General features: G+C 47.4%; 1 protein-coding gene across 1 annotated transcript in view; it reads left to right on the top strand.

Annotated features, from left to right (window-relative positions):
• Nucleotides 1-27119, top strand: part of Fbxw8 (F-box and WD repeat domain containing 8) — a 99321-nt gene that overhangs the window by 41063 nt on the left and 31139 nt on the right. The window contains exons 6-7 of the mRNA XM_057765648.1: nucleotides 23734-23930; nucleotides 26716-26922. Coding sequence (XP_057621631.1) covers nucleotides 23734-23930; nucleotides 26716-26922 — 404 coding nt within the window. The remainder of the gene's footprint in view (nucleotides 1-23733; nucleotides 23931-26715; nucleotides 26923-27119) is intronic.

Raw genomic sequence — 27119 nt, 5'->3', positions numbered from 1 at the left:
TATTAGACACTACAAATGGACATTTGCTAAGTTAAGACGGGTACGGCTCAGCATTGTGCTTGCCTGCCATGCATGAGGCCCTAGTTTCAACTCTAGCTTCCTCAGAATGGTAGCAGCAGCAACAGTAGCACCAGCATGCTGCTTTTGTGGCCTTGTTAAGCTTTTCCATTCATGGTTGCTGATCCTAGGTGAGCAGTGTAGCCTCGGCCTGAGCTGATCCCAGGTGGGCAGTGTAGCTGCAGACTGAGCATGCTTGCTGCTTAGCCTGCAGCTGGACTCACAGCTTTGGAATGCTCTAACAGCACTTCCTGTCCTGCATTCTTGAATGGCAGACTCTTCTACCATTGGGGAAACTGAAGACTAGAGGGTGAAGTTGAAATCCAGCTGCTGTCCTCTCCCAGCTCCTGTATTGGCTGGAGTGGTGTTACTGACAACAAACACAGAGACTCTTGTTGAGTCCTGAGCTCATCATAGCTGATGAGCTTACAAATAGAGCTTGAAGGGAAAATAAAGTGTGGTGCAAATTAGGTGTGCAGGCAGACATACAGACACACAGTGACTGTACACACGTGAACACGCATGCAGATATGGGGAACCTCCTCCGCTGAGCTATACTTGCTGCTGACAAGAGTGTCTTTGGCCCAGTCACTGCCATTGCATATAAATAGGGGAACACCCTAGGCATGGTAGACAACTTTTTTCATGGTAAATACTTGAACATGGAATTTCAAAACATATGTCAAATATTTTGCTTAAAAACCTTAATTCATCCAGGATTAGTGGACATCTTTACCACCAGTATTTGGGAGGCAGAGGCAGGTGAGTTCCAAGTTTGAGGCCAGCCTGGTCTACTTAGCTGCAGGCCATCTGGGGCTACAAATTCATAGTTAAAGGGCAAACAACAAAGCTATTGAAAAGGTAAAAGGAGCCACTCCTAGTCTTCTAGGTCTTCTCATCTTCCTAAGCCAGCTTTATGCACTTCAGTGGGTCTTGTTTTTAAACCAATGCTGCAATTGGCGACCTGTGTTACTCCTTCCTCTTCTCAGTGCTGTGCCATGGTGCCATGCTGTACCATGCCACACGTGTGGAGCCCTTATCGCTGGACATCTGAACTCCTTGTTCTTGTTGAATGCAGTGACCTTGAATTTGTGCATACGTAGATCCAGGCTGCAGCACTGGCCATTGCTAGACTGAAGGCTTCAGTGCTTGTTGGGGTCTGCACGAATAACGACTGAATTGTCCCTACAAGTGTTCTGTCAGTCGCTAGTCCTTTGCTGTTGTGTAACTTTCATGTGTATGGGGGTTTTGCCTACATGTATATCCTGTGCACCACGTGCACGTAGTGCCTGTGGAAGCTGAATCCCCTAGCACCGGAGTTACGTACAGTTGTGAGCCACCATGTGCGTGCAGGGTCTGTGGAAAAGCAGCTAGTCCTCTAACCACTGAGCAATCTCCCCAGCTCCCCTCCTTGGCTTTTTGATGTAGTACCATATCTGAAAGCCTCATTTTTCACACCTAGGTAGCTCTCCTTTTTGTATAGGCCTGTGGCTCATTGCAAAGCAGGTGTGTGTGCATTTGCTTTCACAAGCAGCATTGTAGTGTAAAGCTTTGTACAGATGTCCTTTACGTGTAAGAAGGATTTCCAGGTAGGAGGTGAGCACAGATGCCATGCTGTCTTTGCTCTTCTCAGTTTGGGGTATTGATGGATGTGGTAGGGAATGGAACATGACTGTGGTTGTGGTTCTCCTGGTGGGAAGAGTTGAACTTTTTCTTATGCATGCCTGCTGCTTGTAGTCCTTCTGTTTCTTTTGTAGTTATATCATATTTAAATCCTAACCAAATAAATCCATTCTAGATCAGTAGGAAGTAGGGACCTGAGTATTGGTAGTCATTGGCACCGTGAGACAGGCTGCCACATCCCTCAGGTCCGGGCTTTTGAGTAGGAGCAATTTGTGCTTGGTCTGTTCAGGGACACTGTTGACCTGTCTGGTTACATCTTGTGCTTTAGGATCTCAGGTCATGCTGGCAGGCAGTCACTTCGCTGTGAGGTCAACTGCAGTCCTTTCAGGGTTCAGGATTTGCCTCAGAGCTTTGGCTTTGTCCACTTCAGTGTGAAGAGAGGAAGAGCATTCCTCCCACAGGAACTCACCTCTCATGCTAGGCAGGCTTTATCGGTCATGTCAGATTGCCGGGATTTCCGTGGTGGATGGCAGCTTCTGGCCCTTTTCTCCATCACAGGTGGCCTTGGCCTCAGCCTCACTTGGGTGACAGATTGACATATTCCCGAAGAGCTGATTTAGTGCTCACAGATGTAAATATCAAGCACACACACTCCTTGTCCCCTTTCAAGAGCAGTGGTTGATGCTTCTTGGTCAAAAACACTAGAAAAGGGCCTTGTGGGGTCTGCTGTGTGTAGTTCAGGGAGTTAATGAACTCCAGCCCTCTCACTGTGCCTAAGTGAGGTTCCAAAGGCCATTGAGACCCAGACCCCTTGTTGAAGCTGCCATGCTCTCCTTAGCAGGAGCCTCCCTGCAGGGAACTTGGGAGACAGCCCTTCAGCACCCTTCCTGAGCTGCGCCCTGAGAGACCTGCGCATGCACTGGGGAGCTGGGATTTGGCGGGCGATCCACAGTTGTGAGCTGAATTCCACCCCACTGGCCTCATATTTCTTGTGCCTTGTTTTCAATTGTCAGCCCCCTCCAGTTTGATTTTACCACTAATTGTGCTGTGCGTTACCATCCTGAAATGAATCAAATCAAAATGCTTTTCCTGGAGCATTAGATAAAGCAAGTGAAGGTTCTGAGTAATGAGCAGACGCTGCTAATGCAGGGACAGCAGGGACCTTGCCAGGACGCCATCTGCTCCGTGCCTGCCTGCCTTTGGCCTCAAGCCATGACATTAGGGGATGGCAGTGCGCTGGGACCCATGCCCCACTCGAGTTGCCCTCAAAACCTACTCTTGGTGAGAAGTGAGATTAGACACTTGTTCTGCGAGAAAAAGTTCCTGTTTGTCTCCCTGAAGGGGAAAAAAGAGGTAAGACCTGGGGTGTCAGTACTCAAGACCTCGATGGGGCAGGGCAGCTTTCTCTGGCACCACCAGACAGGGTGAGTGGGCTCATTTATTCCTGCCGCACCTGATGCAGTTGTCACACGTGCGCAGGCCTCATTGTCCTGCTGGATCCTGGTGAAACATTTCTCACTTACCAATGGATCAGTGCTGGGTGGGGGTGTCTGCAAGCCCCTCCATAACTGTAAACGGTGGTGTAAAAGACCAGTTTTCTTTAGCAGCTCTGGAGACTGGGTGCTCTTAAGGTCCGTTCTGTAGGTTTACATTTAAAAACTAGAGTTGTCTGAGAATTGTGCCCGTGTATGCTGACTGTCGGCGGTGATGCCCGAGTACACTACGTGGTTGACTCCTTCCCTCTGGCCAGGGCTGGTGCTTTAGAAATGGAGCACCATGATTGTGAGGTTTGTGTGAGCTCTGAGCTGCCTGCCCACTCTGCCTGTGGATTGTGGAGAACTTTTCTCTTAAAGTCTGAATAACGAGCTCTTGCCTGCTGTCCCAACTGCCCTGAGGCTCAGAAACAAAGAACAGAATGAAAACTTCCAGACACTGACAGCGTTTCCATAGCAGTGGGGATGCTCGCGGTTTATGGTACTCAGGAGAGTCAGCAAACAAGTGCATGGTGACTAGTGGGTGGGCTCAGTAGGTGAAGGTATTTGCTGTCACACATGATGCCCTGAGTTCTTCCCAGAACCATGTGCTTGAAAGAGCACCAAATCCACATGTGCACACACACTCTAAGTGTTGTCTGTTTTTAAGTGCAGAGTTCAGAACTGAGATGGTTTAGAAGTATTTAAGAGATTGAACTCTTTTGATTTTTGAGTCAGAATTTCTCTGTGTAGTCCTGGCTGTCCTGAAGCTCCCTGGGTAGACCAGACTGGCCTTGGAGACATCGAACTTTAATTGACAGATACTCAGCACATCCCAGGGCATTCCATTTTGTTCATTAGACAAGCTGTGGAAACTAATGTGTTGAGCTGCTGAATCAAACTGTTGCTTTGAAGGCTTTTTTGCCCCTCAGGGAGAAGAGCTGGGCACCATGCTTGTCATGTGTGCCTGGGGCAGGCTGTTCCCTCAGCAGAGGCTGCAGGGAACTCACTAGGGAGGACTGTGTTGATGAATCTGTCCTTTATTTCCTAGTGTAGTGGTGAGCCATGGTTAAAGTGACTTGGTGTTGGAGAGCTGTTAGTAAATCACAATTCATTGTCTAAAGTCAGTCCAGACATCGACTTCAGTGAACAGGTGACAGTGTTGCCCACCAGGACTCCACTGTCCCCAGATGCAGCGACACTAGTTCTGCCACACCTTTTGTGCTTCTCCCTAACCGACCTTGAACTGTAAGGGGCATCTGCCTAGGATGGTGGTGCGCAGTCTTCTGGCATCTCCTGCTTACCCCCCGTATGGCAGCACACAGGTCTCCTACTGTGTCCTTTCTAGTGTTTAAAGCTTTTTAAGTGTTCGTAGAGCAGATCATGGGATGAGGCAGTCTCCCCACAGAAGTGAACAGTTCAGGAAACATTCAAGAAAACCCATTTAACTTCCTTTTTGCCTCCTGAATTCTGAGAACTGCTGAATTCAACCTCTCACCAATAAGGCTCCTTGACCCTTCAGGGTAGGAGAGAGCCATCTGCCCTGTCAGGAGTGTTGTTGTTGAATGCATCACTCAAGGTAGACATAAAAATGTTTCTTGATTAAAACAACAGCAGCAGCAACAACAAAAATCCTGTAAATCAACACCCTGGGGCTTTCCTTTTCTGCTGGTACTTGCCCCTCAAGGATGTTGGCTTTCTCATTGTGGAGGGAGCTGAGTAGTACCTGGAGCAGTTTCCGGTAACCGTCCTGCTATTGATAGACCACAGCAAGGCTGTTCATAGTGTCTCTGGTCTGCTGCACTAAGGGGGATGCTCTGTTTTCAACCAGCTACCTGTGTGTGTGGTCCTGCTTTATGTCACCAGCCGAGGACTCAAGGGTCATGTGCACTGTCTTTGAAGTAAGCTCCTGCCTGACAGTGAGTGTACAGCTTCACAGGTCTGCATTGTGGCCTGTCTGCCCTGCTGAGTCCTTGTGTGATCTCTTTCCAAGGTTGCTAATTGGATGTTACTGGGTTGGGTGGGATGGGGGTGCCCTATGTAAGAGGCAGCATGAGCTTAGAACCATTAAAGCTGAAGACAGATTGACTCATAAAACCATCCTTGGTAAATTCCCTTGTCAACTGGCTCCATAATCCATGTCTGTTGTCTCTGTAGGTCCTACCATAGCTCTCTGTCCTCCTTCCAGTGCCTCCTTCTCCCTTCAGTGCCCTCCTCCTCCTTCCTGTGCCCCCCTCCTTCTACTGCCCCCTCCTCCTCCTTCTAGTGCCGGCCTCCTCCTCACAGTGCCCCTCCTCCTTCAGTGCCCTCCTCCTCCTCCCAGTGCCCTCCTCCTCCTCCTCCCAGTGCCCCCTCCTTCTCCCAGTGCCCCTTCCTCCTCCTAGTGCCCTCCTTCTCCATCTAGTGCCCCCTCCTCCTCCTTCTAGTGTCCTCTTCCTCCCAGTGCCCCTCCTCCTCCCAGTGCCCTCCTCCTCCTCCCAGTGCCCCCCTCCTCCTTCTCTCAGTGCTCTCCTCCTCCTCCCATTGCCCCCTCCTCCTCCCAGTGCCCTCCTCCTCCTTCTCCTTCTTCTCCCAGTGCCCCCTTCTCCTCCCATTGCCCTTCTCCTTCTAGTGCCCTCCTCCTCCTTCTCCTCCTTCTCCCAGTGCCCTCCTCCTCCCCCGAGTGCTCCCCTCCTTCTAGTGCCCTCCTCCTCCCAGTGCCCCCTCCTCCTCCCAGTGCCCCCTCCTCCTCCCAGTGCCCTTCTCTTCCCTTTCAGTGTCCACTTAGATTGACTTTGTGCACGTGACATGGCAGTGATGCCTGAAGGCTCGCACACATCAGTGTTCCTGTTCAGTCTGTATCATCCCTGAGTGGTGGAGAGAGCGTTCTCTTTGTCTTCATCTTCACTGTGAGTCCCAAGAGCAGCAGACATGCGCATCAGTAAGGTCTGATGCTAAGGGCTGCTCTGAGTCTCAGGAACCCAGGTTACAAATGGTGAGCAGCCATCTGTGTAAGAACGTCAGTGCTCAGATTGGTGGGCCTGTGTGAGTTCATTACAGATGAGGTGCTGAGAATGAGACATAAACACCCTCCCTTCCATCCTGCGTACTGCGTGCTGCCTGAGTAGGGCGAGGGGCATTTGCTTCAGGGGCTGCAAGCACTGCTAGGAGTCTTGGGAAGAAACTAAAGACAAGGGGTCTGATGCTGTCATTCCCATCTGAGCAAAGGTTTCTCGGGAGAGACCATGAGCTAGGACTTCCAGAAACTTGATCTGCATAGTCCTTCCTGTAAGGTAGTCACCTAATATGTCTCTGAGTTAAAGCCTACAGGAGGAGGACCCATAGGACAGTTGCTCCTTCTGCATGACAGTCGCTTTCCCTAACGTAGGCGAGACACGTTATTGGGATGATGCTTTGAAGGCCGTCTCCACTGCGCTAACGCAGGAGAGGAACTGGGACATCTGTGGTGTAAAGCTCTTCCATTGTCTTTGTATTGTATATCTTCATCTGCCTGAGAATGACTGACGGGTGGCATGTGACGTTGACTCTCCTGCATCTGTTTCAGGATTATTGCAGCCAGATGATTGGTAGTCTCCCTAAATTCCCCAGGAGTTGATAGTTTTGAGGATTCAAAACCAGAAAGACAGGCAACAGTTTGTTGAGCATTGTTCGTTGGGGCTTTTTCGGAGATTTGAGGCAGGACCCTACCAGTCTCCAGAGGAGTTAGCATCTTTAACCATGGATATCTCCTGTGTCCCAGAAAGCAGACTTCCTATGTGTAGGCAGCCCTTCACACCAGCTCAGGCCTCATGGAGCCAAGGCATCAGTCATGGCAGGACTCTGACTAAAAGCTTTAAAATGTGCATTTATGTTCACTGGAGTCTCGAGGGAAAAAAAATCTCTACCTTCTGACCCTGAGGTTGACTAGAGCTTTAGAGTCTCCATCTGAGGAGCTCTCATTGGTTCTGCAGGCTCTTGTGTTGACCTTGTCATGCACTCTGGTCCATGCCCAGGGCTGTGGACGATTCTCGGGGATCCAGGAGCTCTGGAATGTAAACCTGGAGTCTTGGCCCAGAGCAGGTGCTCCTGGGTGGTATGACAAAAGCTAGCTGAGCAGAAGCAGTTCTTGCAAGCACACGCCTTAACGATGGACTGTAAGCTGAAAACTGTAGCCAACCCTTCTGGAGTTGCTTTTGGTCACAGAGACAAAGGTGGAACTGGAACAGTGTTGTGTGGTCATGGGTGGAGAAGGCTGAGCAGTGACCATGTCTTGAGCCCTGCTCTTGAGGATGCTGTAGGGAGGAATGGCTGTCTGTGGAACATGGTCAGGAAGGACAACCTTGAGAAGTATGAGAAGGCGTCACGTACAAAGAACATAGAGCTAGCCTGATAGTGTCCCATTAGTCAGATCTGGCCAGCTCGAGTATCATCGTGAGCAAGGACAGTGCAGATTACAACCCAGTGAATAGGCACGCACAAGCATGCTGTGACAAGGGCAGAGGGATAAAAAGGGAAAGTGAGGAAGTCTGCTAAGCAGGAACGTCAGCTCATAAATATAGAAAGATGGTGGGAGTGGAAAGTCACTAATTGGTGACTAATAACTAGATGAGGAGAAAAAATAGTTTATGCTAAATCTAATAGGTAAGAATGAGACAAGATCAGAATGTTCTATAGTCCCAAAGAGTATCTTCCGAAAACATTCATTAAAGGAGAGAAGAGTGGTATGCAGTGGGACAGCTTGGCCGTCTGTCTGTGAGGGGCCTTGCTGACATATTTGTGCGTGATGGCATGACAGAATCAGCAGAGTGCAGCTCTGACCTGCCAGCTGCACACAGTCGTGAGGCAATAAAGGGCAAACCCAGGTGGAGGGTCATCCCATGAAGTGGCTGCCCTTTCTCAGGGCTGTTGGAGTCATGGAGAGCTAGGGCAGTCTCTCAAGGCTGTAGGACAATCAACATTCCAGGGGTCAGATCCGGGGTCTTGTCATGCTGAACTTCACTGAGCTGCATGCTACCTCTGGGCCTTGGGAGAGGACAGCCAAGTACTGAGGCATCCTGGCTTGGGTCTCATAAAGGATGTAGTTAGGTAGAGACTTGAGGACGGGTTATGGGGCTTCTTGAGACCCTCTGTGACTTTGAAATTATTTCATAATAATAAGAATGAAACTTGTCTCTGCTCAAGAGTGTGCATTTGGAATTGGATTTATCCATCCAGGTTTTTCTTTTAATTTGTGTGTGCACATACTTGTACACACATGTATATGTATACGTGTACATGTGTGTGTATGCATGTGCACAGTATCTGAGCTAATGTCTGCCTGCTTTTGTGACAAGTACTTCACATACTGAGCCATCTCTCCAGCTCTTCTGTTACCAGGAACTCAAAAACTAGATAAAATATGTTAAGCTGTGAGTTTCCAACATTGCCATCCCTTAGAGAAGAATAAAGGTGAGACCCAGAGTTACCTTAGTGTACAGGCAAGGGACAGCACAGGACAAGGCAAGGGAAGTGAACATGTGGGACGCTATGAGTTTACGAGGCAGCTGCAAGAGCCCAGGATGCATGGTGGACAGAAACCTGCTCAGTCCAGACACAAAGATACTTTTATTCACTTAACAATCTCTCTAACAGTGAGTAGGTTTCCTCATACACAGTAATAGCAGTGCTTGGTGGCAGTGGGCAGGATAGAACATATGTAGAAGCTATTTTTGTTGTTGTTGTTGTTTTGGTTGTTACCAAAAACCTTAGCAGAAACGACAGTTTTCTGTTTGTTTAAGAGCATCTGTGGAAACCCTGAGCCCAATCCATCACTAATCATACCAGGGATGGTCTTAGAAACCAGGTCCCACTGGCTCAGTGCTGCACAGGGCTCCTAGCTGCTGCAGAATGTGAGAACTAGACACAGAAGGAAAAGACCAGTAGAAAGTGAACTTCCTGAAGGGCCCAGTGGGTCAGACACTGAAGAGGCGGCCTGGAGTCTGCAAACTGCTGGGCAGATGCACAGACACACACGGGAACTTTATTTGAGGGATGAAGCCTAATTCTTCATTTTATTTTTCTCTCTCTACTGTTCCTGCTCTATTTTTCCTCTGCTCTGTTCTTTTGCCCTGCTCTTCTTCTTCTTCCCTGACGGTTTCCTTCTGCCTCTCTTGTTTTCTCTTATCCCTTTTCTAACTCCTAAGACAAAAAATTTTTACATAAGAAAAGATTACTTCACAACCACAAGTTGCATATTTCCCAAAACCAAAATCTTTACACAGGAAGAAATCACATGATCACAAATTTCATGTTTTCCTTAGAAGCCCACATGTAGTTAAACATTTTTCTTTTTATTAATTTTCCCACCATAACATGTTCACCCCAAAGCAATGATTCTTTTACAATTGATTTATAATTTATTGATTTTTTTATAGTTGATTAATAGAGTTTTAAGCAAGCCACGTATATTTCAGCCAGTCTCTTTTGTATTGGCAGGAAACTGTTTGTGGTTACAAAGAAAGAATCATTTATCTCAAAAGGTAATATTACAAAAGATCTTAAAAGAATCGCAAATCTAAATTTTTATTTATAAAAAAACAGTCATTTCAGCTGGGCGGTGGTGGCGCACGCCTTTAATCCCAGCACTCGGGAGGCAGAGGCAGGCTGATCTCTGGGAGTTCGAGGCCAGCCTGGTCTACAAGAGCTAGTTCCGGGACAGGCACCAAAGCTACAGAGAAAAAAAAAAAAAAGAAAAGAAAACCAGTCATTTCTACTTTAAGTCCTCATCAAAGTTTTTTATTAAATTATGCCAGGAAGCTGGGGACGAAAATGGGTACAAGAGATTAACCATCACCTTCGATCACCAACCCATCTTTAACAAGAACGGTACATCAGCTAGTAATAACCAGGCTGCCATTGTTCTTGTTCCCTGACCTCAATGAGACCTTTGCTCAGCTATTAAAAGAGTGCTTTTCTAAACTTTAAATTGTTCCTCAAGATTTTCTATATCAAAGCCAAACAAAACAAAAGCATCTTAAACAACTTTACTAACAATCCCCAACTCTAAATTCTTTCCAAGGCTGGTGGTTGAATCATTAATCTGCTCCAGGAGCAGTGCTTGGCAAACACCAATCACTATTATTGCACCCGTGACAATGTCCAGTGAGGGGCTAGAAGCCCCCTTAGAGTTTTCATCCAACTGATAGATTATAAGGGGTGTGGAGACCATGAGGGCAGTAAGCAGAGCCATGTTCATTAGCAGCATGCGGTCCTCAAGACTCTAGTCCTCAGCTCTGTCTCTCCCAGGCTCACCCAACATGACTATGCTGGGCTGTTTTCCATGAATTCCAAAGCTGTTTGCAGTTCCTCTCACATGGCCTCTGACAATAATTTATGTATACAATCCATATCATGAATACACAAAAAAAATCAGTTATATTCAAGTTAGCAGCAAACAATTACAAACTTGTTTTGCATTAAAATGTGAGGGAGTGAGGGGAAAAAAAGAAGACTGGGTAAGAAGGTAGGAGAGATCTGTAAACAGAAGCTGCTTGTTTGTTTCCCAGCCGCCCAGACCCAAAATAATCACATAGAAACTATATTAATTACAATACTGTTTGGCCAATGACTCTAATGTATTCCTAGCTAGCTCTTACATCTTGAATTAACCCATTTCTATTAATCTATGTATCGGCATGAGGCTGTGGCGTAATAGTATGGATCCATTGTGTCTGTCTCCTTTGGCAGCCAGCTACATGGTGTCTCCCTGACTCTGCCTTCTTTTCTCCTCTATCTTTGCTTGGAATTCTTGCCTTGCTCTATTCTGCGCTGCCATAGGCCCAAAGCAGCTTCTTTTTAAACCAACGATAATAAAACATATTTACAGCATACAGAGGGGAATCCCACATCACCTCCCCTTTTCTGTCTAAATAAAAAGGAAAGTTTTAATTTTAACATAGCAAGATTACATACAACAAAACAGTTATCAAGCAAGAATTATAGTTACAATATTTAGTCCATTTCCATTTGGTAAATTAAGGAAAATATTCTGTCATCTATCCTATCTTTGTGAGTCTAAAGTTTTATATCGAGTCTATCTTTTATAATTATAACTATCTTTCATCAACTCCATTAAAGTCCCCAGAAGGATATAATATTACCTAAGTAAACAGGAAGTGCATTGTAAGCAACTTCCAAAATTCTAGAATTTACAGAGACATCTTGCTGCCTGGACAGTCACCCAAAGTTTTTTTGTAACATTGGGGCATCCATCTTTAGTCTACAGGCCCATATTATCCAGCAGACTTTTTCATGAAGCAGAAAATTATAAAGACAGTTTTGCCTATATTGGCAGTTTGTCAGTCACTTTTTTGTGTGTGTCCTGTAGAATGTCTGGCAGACTCTTTTTTTTTAAATTGATTTTTCTTGAGCTCTACATTTTTCTTTGCTTCCCTCCCTGCCTCTCCCCTCCCTCCTTCAACCCTCCCTCAAGGTCCCCATGCTCCCAATTTACTCAGGAGATCTTGTCTTTTTCTACTTTCTACTTCCCATGTAGATTAGATGTATGTAAATCTCTCTTAGTGTCCTCATTGTTGTCTAAGTTCTCTGGGATTGTGGTTTGTAGGCTTGTTTTCTTTGCTTTATGTTTAAAAACCACCTATGAGTGAGTACATGTGATAATTGTCTTTCTGTGTCTCGGTTACCTCACTCAAAATGATGTTTTCTAGATCCATCCATTTTCCTGCAAAATTCAAGATGCCAATATTTTTTTCTGCTGTGTAGTACTCCACTGTGTAAATGTACCACATTTTCCTTATCCATTCTTCAGTCGAGGGGCATTTAGGTTGTTTCCAGGTTCTGGCTATGACAAACAATGCTGCTATGAACATAGTTGAGCACATGTCCTTGTGGCACAATTGAGCATCCTTTGGATATATACCCAAAAGTGGTATTACTGGGTCTTGAGAAAGATTGTTCACTAATTTTCTGAGAAATCACCACACTGACATCCAAGGGTTGTACCTGCTTGCACTTCCACCAGCAATGCAGGAGTGTTCCCTTTTCCCACATCCTCTCCAGCATAAGTTGTCATCAGTGTTTTTGATCTTGGCCATTCTTACAGATATAAGATGGAATCTCAGAGTTGTTTTGACTTGCATTTCTCTGATGACTAAGGATGTTGAGCATTTCCTTAAGTGTCTTTCAGCCATTTTAGATTCTTCTGTTGAGAGTTCTCTGTTTAGGTCTGTCAGACTCTTTTATGAAGCAGGAACTCCGAAGGACTATCTCATCTTCCTTTGGCAACTTGAGCAGTCATTTTTCTGTGGGTCCTGTATGTCCAGTTTATACAGCATACCATCAAGCAGTTCAGGCAAGAGCAGTTTCTTGCCCAAATGGCTAGTGAAGACAAATTTCATAATGAGTTTTTTTTTAAAATGCCTGTCAACCTCCCTGAAGTAATTGGTGCTGTCAGAAGCAGACATGACTCATTGTCAAGAAAAATCTAAGTTCTTAAAACATTTTAAATGCCATATTCTGTGAATCTCTGAAAGATTTGAAGAATACCTATCCATCTGAAATGTATTTTTTTACATCCAGAAAGCCTACCATGACTATCATTTTGACTATTATACATGACTCTCTATTAATCTGTATTTTAACTATACATTAATTTTTAGATGAGCTGCACAAACACAATACCTTAAACAAGAGCAGAGCAGAAATACATATAACAAAACTGACCTTAAATTTGTAGCAATAAACCAAGATCCATACACATGCAAAGTACTTTCTATATCATATGCCCTTTTAAATGAAATCAAACATTTATAAATAATATTTGGGAATTTAGGCATTGTTTTCTCTAAACTGCTTTCTGCTTTTTGTTAGATGAAGTAGCTTTGGGAGTTTATGGAGACCTTTTGGAAGAATTGGGGAGGAGAAAATATGAGAAAAAAATATTTTTCAAGGAAAAAAGTGTGTTGAGGGAGTTGAGGATTAGTTCAACAAAATACGGTAAGATTTCTATGCTGGGAACTTTCTGGAATATGTGAGGGGACTAAAGAAAGCCACACACAAGACTTGCCATGTCTACAGTCTGCTTACCCAGCTGATGGGGATCTCAGGCAGAGTCCAGGTTAGCCGTGAGTGTGTGAAGATGAATATACTGATGCTAAGATGTGAGCCCTAGAAGAGTTTAAAAGAGATATATATGTGTGTGTGTGTGTGTATAGAGACAGACAGACAGACAGACAGACAGACAGACAGACAAAAATAATGTGGAAAAAGGAGCTATAACCTAAAGGATACAAGATTTACCGTAAAAACCACAGAGTTCAAGACCGTGTTGTTGGGCACCAGAGTGAGCCTGTACACCAGGGATCACACGAAGTCCACACAGGGAAATCACTTGTTGCTCAGTCTGGACCACCTAACAGAAGGGGCCTCTCTGGGCAGTGTCCACTCCCGACAGTACTCCTCCCTGAAAGGGCTCTCAGACTCAGCAGACAGGGCTGTCTAAGGTGATTCCAGAGCCCACCAGGTTGACAGCCAAGATTGAGCACCCCCATATGCTGTGTGGCTTGCAGCTAGATGTAGAAAGAACTTTAGAGAAATACAGACAGCAAACAGTTAAACACAGCTATGCAGTAACTGTTGCTTCAGTGAAATGCCTGATGGCCGCTGCTGAGAAGATGATCCATGCTAACTACCGAGTCACATGGTCGAGACGTCACAAAGCACCATTCCCTACCTCCAGTGGCTTAACTTAAGAGACCTACCTACTAAGTGCTGGTGAGCCTGCCCGGTGGGAACAGCCTTAGTGAAGAAAGCTCGTGACAAGTGGAGTGTGGGCTGCCTTAGGATGCAGTGTTCCACTGGGCAAGCAGCCTGGAGGGTGACAGCACATGCACACACTTGTGCTTGGTTGCCTATAGAACATTTCCCATGGTAGCTCTACACTGGATGCAGCCCCAGGACTATGAGCTGGCAAGTGTGCCTTGTGTATCCATGCAGTGGTATGCTGCACATCAGTCAAGTTGGGTGGACTGTCAGCCATGCGGCAACAGTGAGCTGAACCTCTGCAGTGTTACAGTGCGTGAAATCAGCCAGATGGTCAAAAGTGCATCCTGCATAAAAATTCCACTGCTAGGGAGTCCTAGGGCAGATAGATACCTAACAATAAACAAGGTGAGTAGTCACCAGAAGCTGGAACTGTGGGGAGAGACTTGGCCATAGAAGGGTGAAGGGGACTTCTGCATCTGGAGTAGTTCTCTATGGTATAGTGGAGGCTACAGGACCAGTGTTTTCCATTCTGGCCAAACTGTACATTGAAAGTTGATAACTTTGTATATGTAGTGTATTACCTCAGTAGAGTTGGTTTTTAAAAAACAGTACCATTTTAATTACAGTTGCAACATAGTCTCGTTCTTGTACTGATGGTTATTTTGGTCAGTGCAAAGGCAGTAGCTCTGAGTGTGACTTATGTCCATGTCCTAGTTTTGATTCCTAAGGTCACAGGAGTGTATTGGTGTAGAACCTGAGCTGGGGAGATGGTTCATGTTCAGAGCACTTACTGTTCTAGCAGAAGATCCTGGTTTGGTTCCCAGCATCTTAACTCTAGTTCAAGGACTCCAGAGCCCCCTTCTGGCCTCCTCAGGCACTGCACTAACACATAACAAACACAGGGTCAGGGGTTGGTTAAAATATACATTGTGCTCTCGTAGTACAATGCTGAGTCCAGCCCCCACACAGATTCTGGTTTAAATATTAATGCTGGAAGTGACAGGCTAGGACACCCATGTACAAAGTGAGTCTGAAACACCTTTGGGTAAACAGGATTGGAGATATCAGTCAAGCTAAATTAGAATCCCCAGAGACTGAAGTAGGGACATCTTGAATAACGAAATAATCTTGTGATGGATTATAATCCAAAGGGTGCACCTAAGACCAGCAAGCTCTCTGCTTACTGGGGATATCATTCATTTACTGTGAGGGGCTATGGTTAAGTGTCAGGTGACCTATGGATTCAGTTTTCTCACTCCGTTTGATATTGGATAACTAAAAAACATCTGTGCTTTGCCGTATCTTGTCTTTATGTGTCCCTTCCTGAGTCTGTTGGACTGTGGGAGTTCCTTGGCCCTCTGGGGACTTGGAATGGGACCTTAAGGCTGCAGGGGCCACCTTGGGGTTGTCTGTGAATCTGAGAAGGAGCTTTGCTGTCCAGAGACTATGAAAAGATTGGTAAGCCACATACAGTGGTGTGAGCTGTTGTCCCAGCCTCCGGGGAGGCTGAGGCATGGGATTATTTGAGCCTATGAGTTACAGATCATTCTGGACAGTAGTGCAAGACCGCGACTTAAAACAGTTAACAAAACCAGAGGTTAATATGCTTGTGCTTGTAGCATGATTAATAAAAACCCAGAGATAGAAATTGGGGTTCAACCTGAAGGTCAGAAAAGAAAAACAGCCAGCCACTGGCTCTTACCTCTATCTCAGTCTGAAATGGCGATCCTGCCTCTAGGAATCTCAGAACGAGACTGTGTGTGAGAGCTGTCTCCTCCCGTCTTATATTCCTCTCTAGGGCTGGGATTAAAGACGTGAACCACTACCGCCCGGCTTCTATGGCTAACTATAGTGTGGCTCCTGAAATTAAAGGTGTGTGCCTCCACTGCCTGGTCTGTAAGACTGACCAGTGTGGCTGTTTTACTCTTTAAACTTCAGGCAAGCTTTATTTATTAGAATACAGATGAAATCTCACTACACAGACTAACTCCATACTCACTGTTTAGCTCCTACCTCAGCCTGCTTAGTGCTGGTTTATGCACGCACCATCATGCCTGACCTCATTGTTTTACTCTATTAGAAATAGTCCTAAAATTGTGTTTTAAACCCTTGTATGAGGGGTTGGTTAAGAGCGCTGGTTGCTCTTCCAGAGGACCCATATGGCGGCTCACGCCCATGTGTAGCTCCAGTACCAGGGGATCAGACACTGCAGGCACTAAGCATGCAAGTGGTACACAGACTTACACACAAAACACCCACACACATACAGTTTTACAGTCCTCTTAAGAAAAATGTAACACAAAACTTGAAATGACTAGTGTCATAAACCCTGCCACTGTCTTCTGCTTCAGTAGCTGTCAGCATCACTCCTAAATTAAGTGGTTCTGAGTTCTGTACAGCTATGTCATAACCAAAGTAACTTAGGGGAAGAAGGGAGTTTACTGGGCTTACACTTCCGGTCGTAGTCTGTTGGTAGGGAAGTCAGGGCAGGAACTCAAGCAAGAATCGGGGAAGGTGCTTGATGTCCCACACAGCATTACCTCCAGCCAGGGAATTCATAGCCAGAGAAGTGCAGCAAGAACCATGGAGGATGCTGCTTGCTGGCTCACACACAGGCCCATTACCCAGCTGACTTTCTTAGACAGCCCAGTACTAACTATCAGCCCAGGGATGGTGCCACCCACAGTGGGCCGGGCCCTCCTTTATACATTAAAAATCAAGACAGTTCCCCACAGACATAACATGCCCAAAGGCCAGTCTCGTCTGACTCTCCTTTAATTAAGACTCCCTTCTTTTAAAAAAGATTTTTTATTAGAATTACCTTATGTGTATGAGTGTTTTGCCTGCATGTATGCATGTGTACTACATGTGTCCCTGGTGCCCAAGAAGATCAGAAGAGGGAGTTGGAGACGCTCAGATTGGAGTTGCAGACAGTTGTGAGTTGCCATGTGGGTTCTGGGAATTGAACCTGGGTCCTCTATAAGAGCAACAAATACTCTGAACCACTGAGCCCACTTGGCAGTCCGGAGACTCCTTCTCTGGTGACCCTAGGCTGTGCCGAGCTGACTGCTGAGCTAACCGGTTAGAGATACACAGGGTTTAAAGAAGGGCGAGCAGCACAGTGCCGGCGTTTACTAGAAGCTCCTGGCAGTGCTGCGATGGCTACTTCAGCTCATCTGGGAGGATGTGGCAACCAGAGTTTTGGACTCAGAGTTTAATTCATCTGAACTGATTAACAGACCTTTTAAAATTTGAGTTTCTAATTTAATTTTGCCCACCAGAATTAAATATCCTCTATAAAATTATGCAAATCGTACTTTAAAAAGTTCACACTAGTCAGATCGTTATCAGATATGTAATGGGTTGTGTATACTTTTACGTACATTGCATGGGGAAAGATTGAAGCCGTGTGGAAGTGCACATGACAGCAAAGCACTTCTGGTTTGTCTTAGGCGTCACTATTAAGCTATGACTGTCCCAGGACCCCAGTTAGCCTCCCCACCAGCATCTGAAGCTCTCCTAGATGCTGTGTCCCTGTTCTCCTCAGGGACATGATAGGAAGGCAGTGGCCAGTAGCATCAGGCTTTGCCAAAGTGATGCCTTGATGATATCCCCTGCCTTCTTAGGTCATCCTGGTAAAGCCTCCTCTGCATTGGCTGGCTTCTCTGCCCGTCTCCTCTTCCTTGGTCTCTGCACTCCAGACTGCACAGAGACGCTGGGCAGTTAGCAGTGTGCTGTTCACTCCCCCTCAGCCTACTCTCTCTTGTTAGATGTTCTCTCCTGATGACTGTGCACCTGAGAGCTTCTAGAAACCCACCCTCCTCCCTACCTCCCTCCTTGAGCCTCTGCTGCCCTGCTCATCCCAACTTCGGCCTCTGCTCCTCTTTCCCTAACCTTGGTCTTCAAGCCCGTTCAGAGTCCAATCTAAAATGCACTTTCTAGAATATTTTCTATTTATTGTTTCCTTTGGAGGCAGCGGCATGTGACCTTGGGGAAAGTGTCATCTTCGTGCTGCCCTTTTCTCCTTCAAGACATCCCTGTCTCAGCCCTCTCTACCCTTACTTGCACCGATCTATACCCTTTTCTGGGGAGATGATTCAGGGGGTAAAGGACTCGCTGTGTAGTGCTCACACAAAAGTCATCTGTGGTGGCACTTCTACATGCCTGGACCCCAGTGCAGGGGAAGCCAACATAGGTGGATCCCTGGGGCTCACTGGGCAGCCAGACAAGCAAAGAAGGAGAGACCCAGAGCCAGCTCTTGTCCTTTCACATTCGATGTCTGCAGCTGATGAAGAGATCGTGTTCATGTTTAGTGAGTGCTCTGGGTACATTTTAAATTTCTGTTAAAAATCTTTTTTCCCTTGTTATAGAATTCCTTCTGTGTCCTTCTTAACTGATTGTAGAAAAGCATTTATTTCCGTTGTGGGAACGGAGCATGCCAGCTGTCTGTATAAATAGCCGGCTCATTCCGTGTCTCTGAACACAGCTAATTGATCCTGTCTGTCTAACTGAGCCTGAGCTTCAGGTGTTAATTGTGTGAGTGCAAGAGGCTTGAGCTCACAGTGGACGTGTCCTCAAAGGGAAGACTCCACAGAGATCACAAGCAGACGTGGTAGTTGAAGGGTCTAGTGTGTGGCTGTCTAAACTGTAACCTCTTTTAGACCGTAGGTACGTGGAGCAGATCGGCGGGGGGAGGGGGGGCAACACCAGTGTTTGTTTCCAAAACCAGTTCAGTGGTTATTTACCTTTCAAGCAATTAATGTAATTACCATTGTGCTGAGAAGTAATTGGGGAAGTTCTGCCCTGAGCTCTTATGGCCCCACCGGGACAGTTTTAGTTGGGACTTATTTTTTTGATGGAAGCCTAATTGCAGTTTTGGCTTTGTGCACACAAACAGAAGCAACTAATTGTTTAGGCAAATAGCAGATTAATTTAAATATGCATCCCTAATAAAACAAAAATGGTATCCATTATGGTCCTTGTTCCCATGCCGAGGAATATAAATATTGTGCTCAAGCACCATTAGGGAGGGTTCTTCAGGACTGTCATCGCGATCGCACAGTGGTAGCACTTTCCAGATACGCGTAATCTTTACAAAAGCCAGCATAAATCAGCTTAGACTCATTTAGATCCCATTTCTACTATGTGCAGTTTCATTACCACACTCTGGCTGGTCTCCTTTGGGAGGTGGAGGGACGTGCTACAGACTGGCATGGGTGCCCATCCACAGCTGCTTCGCAGCCTTTATGTCTCCTCCAAAGCCTGGCCCTCGTCACTCATGTCACTGCTAATGACTTCCTGGTCTAGGGCAAGTGCTGAGTGCCTCTAGCCTGGCTGCTCATCAAGGTGGAAGGGACCGAGCAGGGAGCCCGTGGAGCTGCCAGGTCCTGCCCTGGCCTACTTGGGGGCTTTGGCCTTCACTCCCTGTCTTCTCATATGGGCTTCCTTTGTCTGCACCCTTTGCGAATTTCTGCTGTAGTCCCAGCACTGGCTGAGCTCTGCGGGTGTGAAGGTGCCCAGGATGGATGCCTGCTCCCTTTGTTATGCTCTTGTGGGGCCTGGCCTCCAACTCTCAGAGCTGGGGCTGCTGCAGGAAGTGGCCACACATTCCTAAGTCGCCAGGTAGCTGCTAGGGACCTCTGTTTGCCTTCCTGAGCGATTTTCTTGTTCTACCTTGTCCTGAGATGCCAGGGGAGGTGGATGACACCTCAGTGCCTCCGCACTCTAAGATCTATTCCAAGCAGCAGGCCGAGGGCAGGCTTAGAGGACTAACTCATCTTTTGGCATCCACTGATCACACCAGGGATGGGGACCAGGGTTCACATTTTGTTTTGTGCTTGGAGTAGAAGCCCTTGTGGGATGGAGCTGGCTCCTTTGAGGAAGCTGGATTGTGGAGACAGAGAGGAGGAAAGAGTTGTAGAGGTTAGAGGTGAGATCTGTGGTATGCACAAGTGGCCTTGATCCTCAGTGTTCTCTAGGTTGCTGGTTCTGATCCCTTGTAAATGTGTCCTGTCCTGCTTAAATGGCCCTTGCCTGTCTGGTCAGTTTCATCCTGTGCGTGCCACTGGGGTCTGCTACTGAAACAGCATACTCCTTCCGAACCCAGCACAGAGGGAGTGCAGAAACCCAGCACACAGCCTGCCTCTTCAGGTCTCTTCCACCCTGCTGCTGCGGCTGTAATGTGGTCATTCAGACGAATCCATGCCCGACTATTAGATAGTGTACTCGTTAGAGGACTGAACTGCTCTGGTTCTGACCCTCATTGCTGGCATCTTTCTTAACTGCCATGTGGTGATCATGGACCAACTCAGCTCAGTGCCCAGAAAGGTCAGCTGCTCTTTGCCAAGTGGTAAGGGCAGGTGTGTGTGTGTGTGTGTGTGTGTGTGTGTGTGTGTGTGTGTGTGATCTTAACAACGTTTATAGCTTCCTTTCTGTTGCTGCGATAAAACACTGACCAGAAGCAACCGAGGGAGGAGGAAAAGGTTTCTTTGGGTCACATTTCTCAGTCCCAGTCCGTTACTGAAGCAGAAACCTTGGAGGCAGTTGCTTGCTCACTCATACATATCCCAGAAGCACCTGCCAGGGAATGATGCTGCACACCGTGGACTGGGCCTTCCTTTGTCAGTTAACCATCAGACAGCCCCACCTCCACCCCATCATGCCCTCTGCACAGTTCCTGAGTTGAGACCTAACTCCTCAGGTGACTCTAGGCTGTATCAAGTAGACAGTTAACTCTTGGGAGGTCTACAAGTAAGGTGCTCTATAGAGGCCCCCAGAACTCCGCTACATGCAGTAAGGGATCTCTGTTCCACATCGTCCTAACACAACCCTTGATGCAGCACAGGGCACAGCAAGCTCAGTGTGTGGCTTTATTGGCTCCTCCTTCTTTCTTCTGACCTCATGATGTAACATGGAGCATTCTCGTAGCAGAAGGGATTCGCTTTTCATGTCTCTGTAGTCCTCCGGTTGGGAAGTACTGGGATGGAACTGCATTTAGTCTGTTCTCTGTCTGTCCCTCACCTAAGCTCTCCCCTTTAGTGATGCGGGTGTAGGAGGAACTTGTGCACACTGAGTGGGTGGTCGGTCACAAAGCTGCCCCGCTGCTACCCTGTGTTCTAGCAAAGCTTCTGGGTTTCTCGTGTTGAAGGGGATGCTGGTGATGGCCATGGTATTGGGGGGGGGGGACTGGAGGCTATGAATCCCTGTTCTTGGTGTGGGTGAGAAGTGTCACTCAAAGCTAGGCTCTGGTGTGCTAAGCATGTATCTTAAGGTCCTAAAGCAGGTGTTCAATAATTCCAGGGAGAATTTTGGCCTAGAGGCCAGCAGAGGAATCATGATGGAGTAAGCACATACCAAACCTAGGTCCATGGGAAGATAAAACAGTGTAAGTAGTGGGACTAGAGAGAGGGTTCAGTGCTGCTCTGGCAGAGTGTCCCCAGATACCCACTGGGGAGCTCACAGCCATATACAACTCCAGCTTCAGGGTATTGGAGGCCTCTGGCCTCGTGGGCACCTGCACTCATGTGATGCACATGCAACAGAAACACACATACACTTACATACTTAAAAATAAAATAGATCTAAAATGTAAGTAGTCTTAACTTGTATTTAAAAAACAAGACCAAACAGTATATAGACTATCTTCAAGAAATCCACTTTGAGCCGGGCGGTGGTGGCGCACGCCTTTAATCCCAGCACTTGGGAGGCAGAGGCAGGTGGATCTCTGTGAGTTTGAGGCCAGCCTGGTCTAGAAGAGCTAGTTCCAGGACAGGAACCAAAAGCTATGGAGAAACCCTGTCTCGAAAAATCCAAAAAAAAAAAAAAGAAAAGAAATCCACTTTGTGTGTGTATGTATGTATGTGAAGGCAAGTGATTACTTATCCTGGGTTTGCCGTGTTGCTCAGACTAACCTCACACTGTCGGTCTGCTGCCTCCTCCTTCTGTTGCTGAGGCTGCAGGTGTATGTCACTGTGCAGGTCCAAGAATCCTATAAAATAAAGACACAAAGCAAAATAAACAGATGGCAAGATAGTTCCTTATTTTTATAAGAATCAAAACGAAGCTAGAGCTCTGGGAGAGTGGTAAAGGCAACCCAGGGACAGGGAGGGAGGGACTTTGTATGTGAGAAAGGGGCAGTTAATTCAAGAAAACTGAAGAGCACTAAATGTTTGCACACCAGAATTGGTGTTAGGAGACTGCAGTGACACCAGTGCCATTGAGGGTAACAGCCTAGTTGTACACATAAGAATGTAACTGAAGAAGAGGGGTTATTAATGGTACAGTATGGCAGGCGCCCAGACAGAGTGGCCATCAATGAGAGAGGAGGCCTGAGCGTCTGAGGCACCTTGGAGCTCGAGTTTGTGCTGAGGTGTGTTTACATGTTCACTGCATCCAGTTCTGTTGAGACGAGGACACTGGCCAAATCAGCCCTTGCCTAACAATGAAAACCACGTCTGTAGACACACTACAAGGTGCACTCTCCACATCTGTAGACACACTCCAAGGTGCACTCTCCACGTCTGTAGACACACTCCAAGGTGCACTCTCCACGTCTGTAGACACACTCCAAGGTGCACTCTCCACGTCTGTAGACACACTCCAAGGTGCACTCTCCACGTCTGTAGACACACTCCAAGGTGCACTCTCCACGTCTGTAGACACACTCCAAGGTGCACTCTCCACGTCTGTAGACACACTTCAAGTGTGCACTCTCTACGTCTGTAGATACACTCCAAGTGTGCACTCTCCATGTCTGTAGATACACTCCAAGTGTGCACTCTCCATGTCTGTAGACACATTCCAAGCATGCGCAGAGTGCACTGTTAAACAGCTCCCACGCCAGGCAGAACCTGGAGCGAGTTTGGTGGTGTGCCGGTCCTCATCAAGCCCCAGTATCTCACCCCAACTCAGCACTCCCACAGAACAGGTGGTCATGAAGCAGTGGTCTAACACTTAAAGCTTCCACTGTTCTGCCTCTGTGGAATGGGGGACATTCTCTTCCCACAGCGAGAGGAGTCATGTGATGTGGAGTGTCCAGAGGTTATGCGTGGCAGTTCTCACGGAGTGATGCCTCAGAACGAACTCAGAGCAGTGTTTGGAAGAATTCATATTAAGATGAGGCTGCTGCGGGAAGGGAAGGATGGGACGGGATGGGGGATGGGTAGATGTCGGACACTAACTCCTATTTAATGAGTAGGGCCCTAAGAGCAGCCCATCTCCCTCTGAGGTAGAAGAGTTTACCAAAGTACATGCCAGGGACCATGTCATGGAGCCTTTTGTGACCTGCCTGTCCTCTGTTTGATCATAGTTCTTAGAAAAGTGCGTACCGTTCATGTTGAAGCCTTTCCCTGGAGGAGAGCCCTGTTGCTGTTTGTGACTACCAGCTGCAGGCCATTTGAAAGCCTTGCAATACCTAGCTCTACGTCTATGAGCAGGATGGTACCTTAGAGCAAGAGCCTGAATTCAAGGTACCCAGTGTGCAGATGAAGTGTGGTGCCAGGAAGAAAGAAGACAATAGACTTCTCAGCAAGAGTGAGTGGTGTCTAGGAAGGCTGGGAGCTAGGACTGGCTCCATGGACAAGCCATAGAGGAAGCCATTTACATTTTTCATGGAGGGTCTCCCTTGATCTACCCAGTAGTCCTGTGTGGTGGGTACTGCTGTCTTCACTGTTAAGACACTGGTGAGGAGGAGTGACACACCCAAGTTCTACAGCTAAGAAGGAGTAGGATAGATTCAAACAAATATGCATACGTGTCACCTTCATGGAGTACATCTGAAACATGCTTATTCTGTGCCTGTGTGTACTGGGTTTACAGTTGCTTTCTGCGTTCCTCCTCCTAGGGATTCTTAACATTTGGGACCTGAGGACCGGGAAGTTCCCTATCCATCGTTTTGAGCATGATGCAAGAATACAGGCCCTCGCGCTCAGCCGGGAACAGGCCACGGTTGCCACTGCTTCTGCTTTTGACGTTGTGATGCTGTACCCTAACGAGGAGGGGTACTGGCACGTAGCTGCGGAATTTGAAGTTCAGAAACTGGTGAGCTCTTAGGATGTTTGTTAACTGGCATTCTGATAATCCCTGGGTCTAATAAAACAGATAGCAATGATGCCTGGGGCTTCTGTTTGTCAAACTCTCAACAGCGCACTGAAGTGGGTGATAGAATGTTCTTCAATCCCAGGAAGTCAGAAATGGCTCATTGTGGTGGATAGACCCGCCTTTGCGTATGAGCTGCGAAGTTGGGACTCAACTCCAAATGTGGGACTGAGGCTATAGCTTAATGGTAGAACATTTACTTAATGTACATGAAGCCCACGGGTCTAGCTCCTCCTCCTCTGTGTGTGCAGGTATGTGCTTATGAGGAGGTCAGAGGTGCTGGATAATGGAGCTGGACGTGTAAGTGGTTGTGAGCTGGGAATCTAATTCAAGCCCTTTTCAAGAAGCAATATAAGCTCTTTCCTGCTGAGTCATCTCCCCACCCCTAGCCCCACTTCTAAAACAAAACTACACAGCAACACATGCAGACATGGAGCTGGTTCAGGGTTTGTTCTACCATGGTTCCTGCCTCCTTCCGGCTAGCACAGCAGACGTACCTGGGACATGAGCTTTGTTTCTGTCCCAACGCCTAAGTGAACGGCAGTGGTGTGTGGCAGTCTGTGTGGAAGGGCGCGTTCGTCCCACACTCTTGTCCCTGAGTGAAGTCCATGGAAGGCAGTGTGGATTGCGAACCAGGCTCTGGGGTGCACATAGAACTGAGCCAGCTCAGGGCTCTAACAACTTCAGTTGTACACAGATCTTGTCCACCATGCAGAGATGGTTTGGTGATAAGGCAGTACTCGTCTGTGCCGAATTTGAATTTAATTTGAGCACACTTCATTTTGGCATTAGCCAGAGAAACAGAAGAGCCAGCCTTGATCAAGGATTGATGGCGACTTGGAACCAACTTCCCCTCCCTTTCCCTGTGGGAATCTTAGATTTGAATAGCAAGCACCTGGCGTCAGGGCTTCACCACCCTGAGCTGCTCATTGCTGCAGATCAGCTCTGTGGCTCTCATGTAGCGTTCCTCGAACATGACCTGCACTGTCAGCCTATCCTAGGGCCCCCAGAGAGACATGGAGTGCAGGGCTAACCAACATTGTGGACTAGCCACGGCTATGCAAGCTGAGCACCCCTCATGAAGAGTAAATCCTGCCTTGGCAGTCTGGTGCCATCCTGGGGCTGACTGGAAGCTTTTGGGGTCATTTACACCTCCCAGCGAATGGTGGCCACTGCCAATCTGAGCCCCTTGGCCTGCTGGAAATCCAACCGGAAGATGAAGTTAAATGGCTACCAGAAAGGCATCTGTTTTAAGAAACTAAGAAATGGGTTTTCTTTAGAGAGAGAAAGTGGGCAGCCCTGCTGAGGATGTGTCAGCTCTCGGCATTGTTTGCCCGTCTGGATGCCAAATTGTCACAGTATGCACTGGGCATCCCTGGATCAGGCACCCCTGCCCATGGAGCCGGATCATCTTTGTTCCCTAGCTGTGCTTCCTGAATAACAGTGGCACCATTCCCAGGTCTGCAGTCTAGCCTGGAGCAGCTGGCCTTTGTGATGGACCTGCAGCCCAACATCTTGGGCTGCCTCGACACAGTTTGGGCCCAGGATTAGCAGAGGCACTGGATGTTTGCTTGTGCTCAGCTCCCCAGGGCAGCCTGCAGAGCGCGGGCTTTAGTGCCTCTGGCATACCGTCTGGGCAGTGCTGTCCTCTACACCATGGGGTTTCATGATTCCACAGTGACTTACCCTCAGCATCCGCACTCTGTGATTACTGAGCAGGTGTGCCCGAAATAGACTGCTGTGGGGAAGCGGGTCACCCTAACTGGTGATCTTCCCTGTGCATCAGAGAAAATGCTGACAGAAGCATGTTTTGTCCGTCCTGGTCTCTGTCCTCAGGTGGTCCCATGGCACAGGGCGATCAGTGCCTGACAGGCAGACAGGAGAATGCTAAGAGCAGCTTGGGTCTTCTGGTGACGCATTTGTGGTACTTACACATAGTTTTCAGATGCTCTTCTTCATTTGGAACTCGGGGAGTCTCACTTTTTCAATTTCTGGTAAAACAACAAAATAAGGATTAATCTAAACACTACTGTGTTCAGGATTTAAAAGACCCAGTAAAACTAACAGCCAGAAATTGCCTTTCCATCTCACAGCCTGTTTCAACCCTTGAAGACACACCCCTGCCTGAGCCTTATGATTCCACCAATCTGCCCAAATTTGGGGGTAGTTCCCTTGCTCCATCTCTATTGTGATCCCACTGGATGATAAAGAAGCCTTCAGGTTCTCCTGTGGTTGTTGGGCATTTGCTGCGTGGCTGTATCATGTCTGCACAATGACAGGAGCGGCCCTGCAGTGAACACCATGCACAGCCCTTTGCTGTGCGGGTATCTGTCAGCACTGCTAGACGGACCTCCTGAGAGTCAGAGTGAGCTTGGCACTGTGGGAGGTGTTGCCAGTCTTTCCTGAGTAGGAGTCGGACTGGGTTACGTTCCCTGTTCACCTCTAACTCTGTGACCTCTGGCTTTCTGGTCCTCATGGGGCGGCAGGTGGAAAATGGTGTCTCCGTGGTCTTTGCTTTGTGCCTTTCCTTCTCAGAGTGTGTTGTGTTTCTGCTCTTACAGGTATCTTTTCATGTGGGCAGGAGCCATGTTCATCCCTGTAAATAAATGGTACCTATGCCCAACTGTTTCTGTGAGCTGGGCCTCTGCCCTCTAGATGTACAGGGGAAATTCCTTTCATGACCAAATCAAGATGACTGTGGGTAACTAAACAACTCCTTTCTTTGCAGGTTGACTACCTGGAAATAGTTCCAGATACTGGGAGGTACCCTGTGGCAATAGCCACAGCTGGGGACCTGGTGTACCTGCTGAAGGCTGAGGACTCAGCCAGAACCCTCCATTATGTCTACGGCCAGCCTGCCACGTGTCTGGATGTCTCAGCCAGCCAGGTTGCCTTTGGGGTGAAGAGTCTGGGATGGGTGTATGAAGGAAACAAGGTACGGAAACAGTGGCTTGTACACTAGCAAGAAAAAGCATGGGGTTAATTTGTTAAATGCAGCTGAAACATTAAGCTCTTCCTGTTCTGGTTTAGCTTGGTTACTTGAAGTAGGGTCTCCCTATCTCAGACTGGCCTTGAACTCACACGGTAGCCTTGTGCCCCATCTCTTCCCGAGGGCTCAGAATAGCAGTGAGC

The sequence above is a fragment of the Chionomys nivalis genome, chromosome 3, assembly GCF_950005125.1.
Source record: "Chionomys nivalis chromosome 3, mChiNiv1.1, whole genome shotgun sequence".
Taxonomy (NCBI): domain Eukaryota; kingdom Metazoa; phylum Chordata; class Mammalia; order Rodentia; family Cricetidae; genus Chionomys; species Chionomys nivalis.
This window is presented reverse-complemented; position numbering and strand designations above follow the sequence as displayed.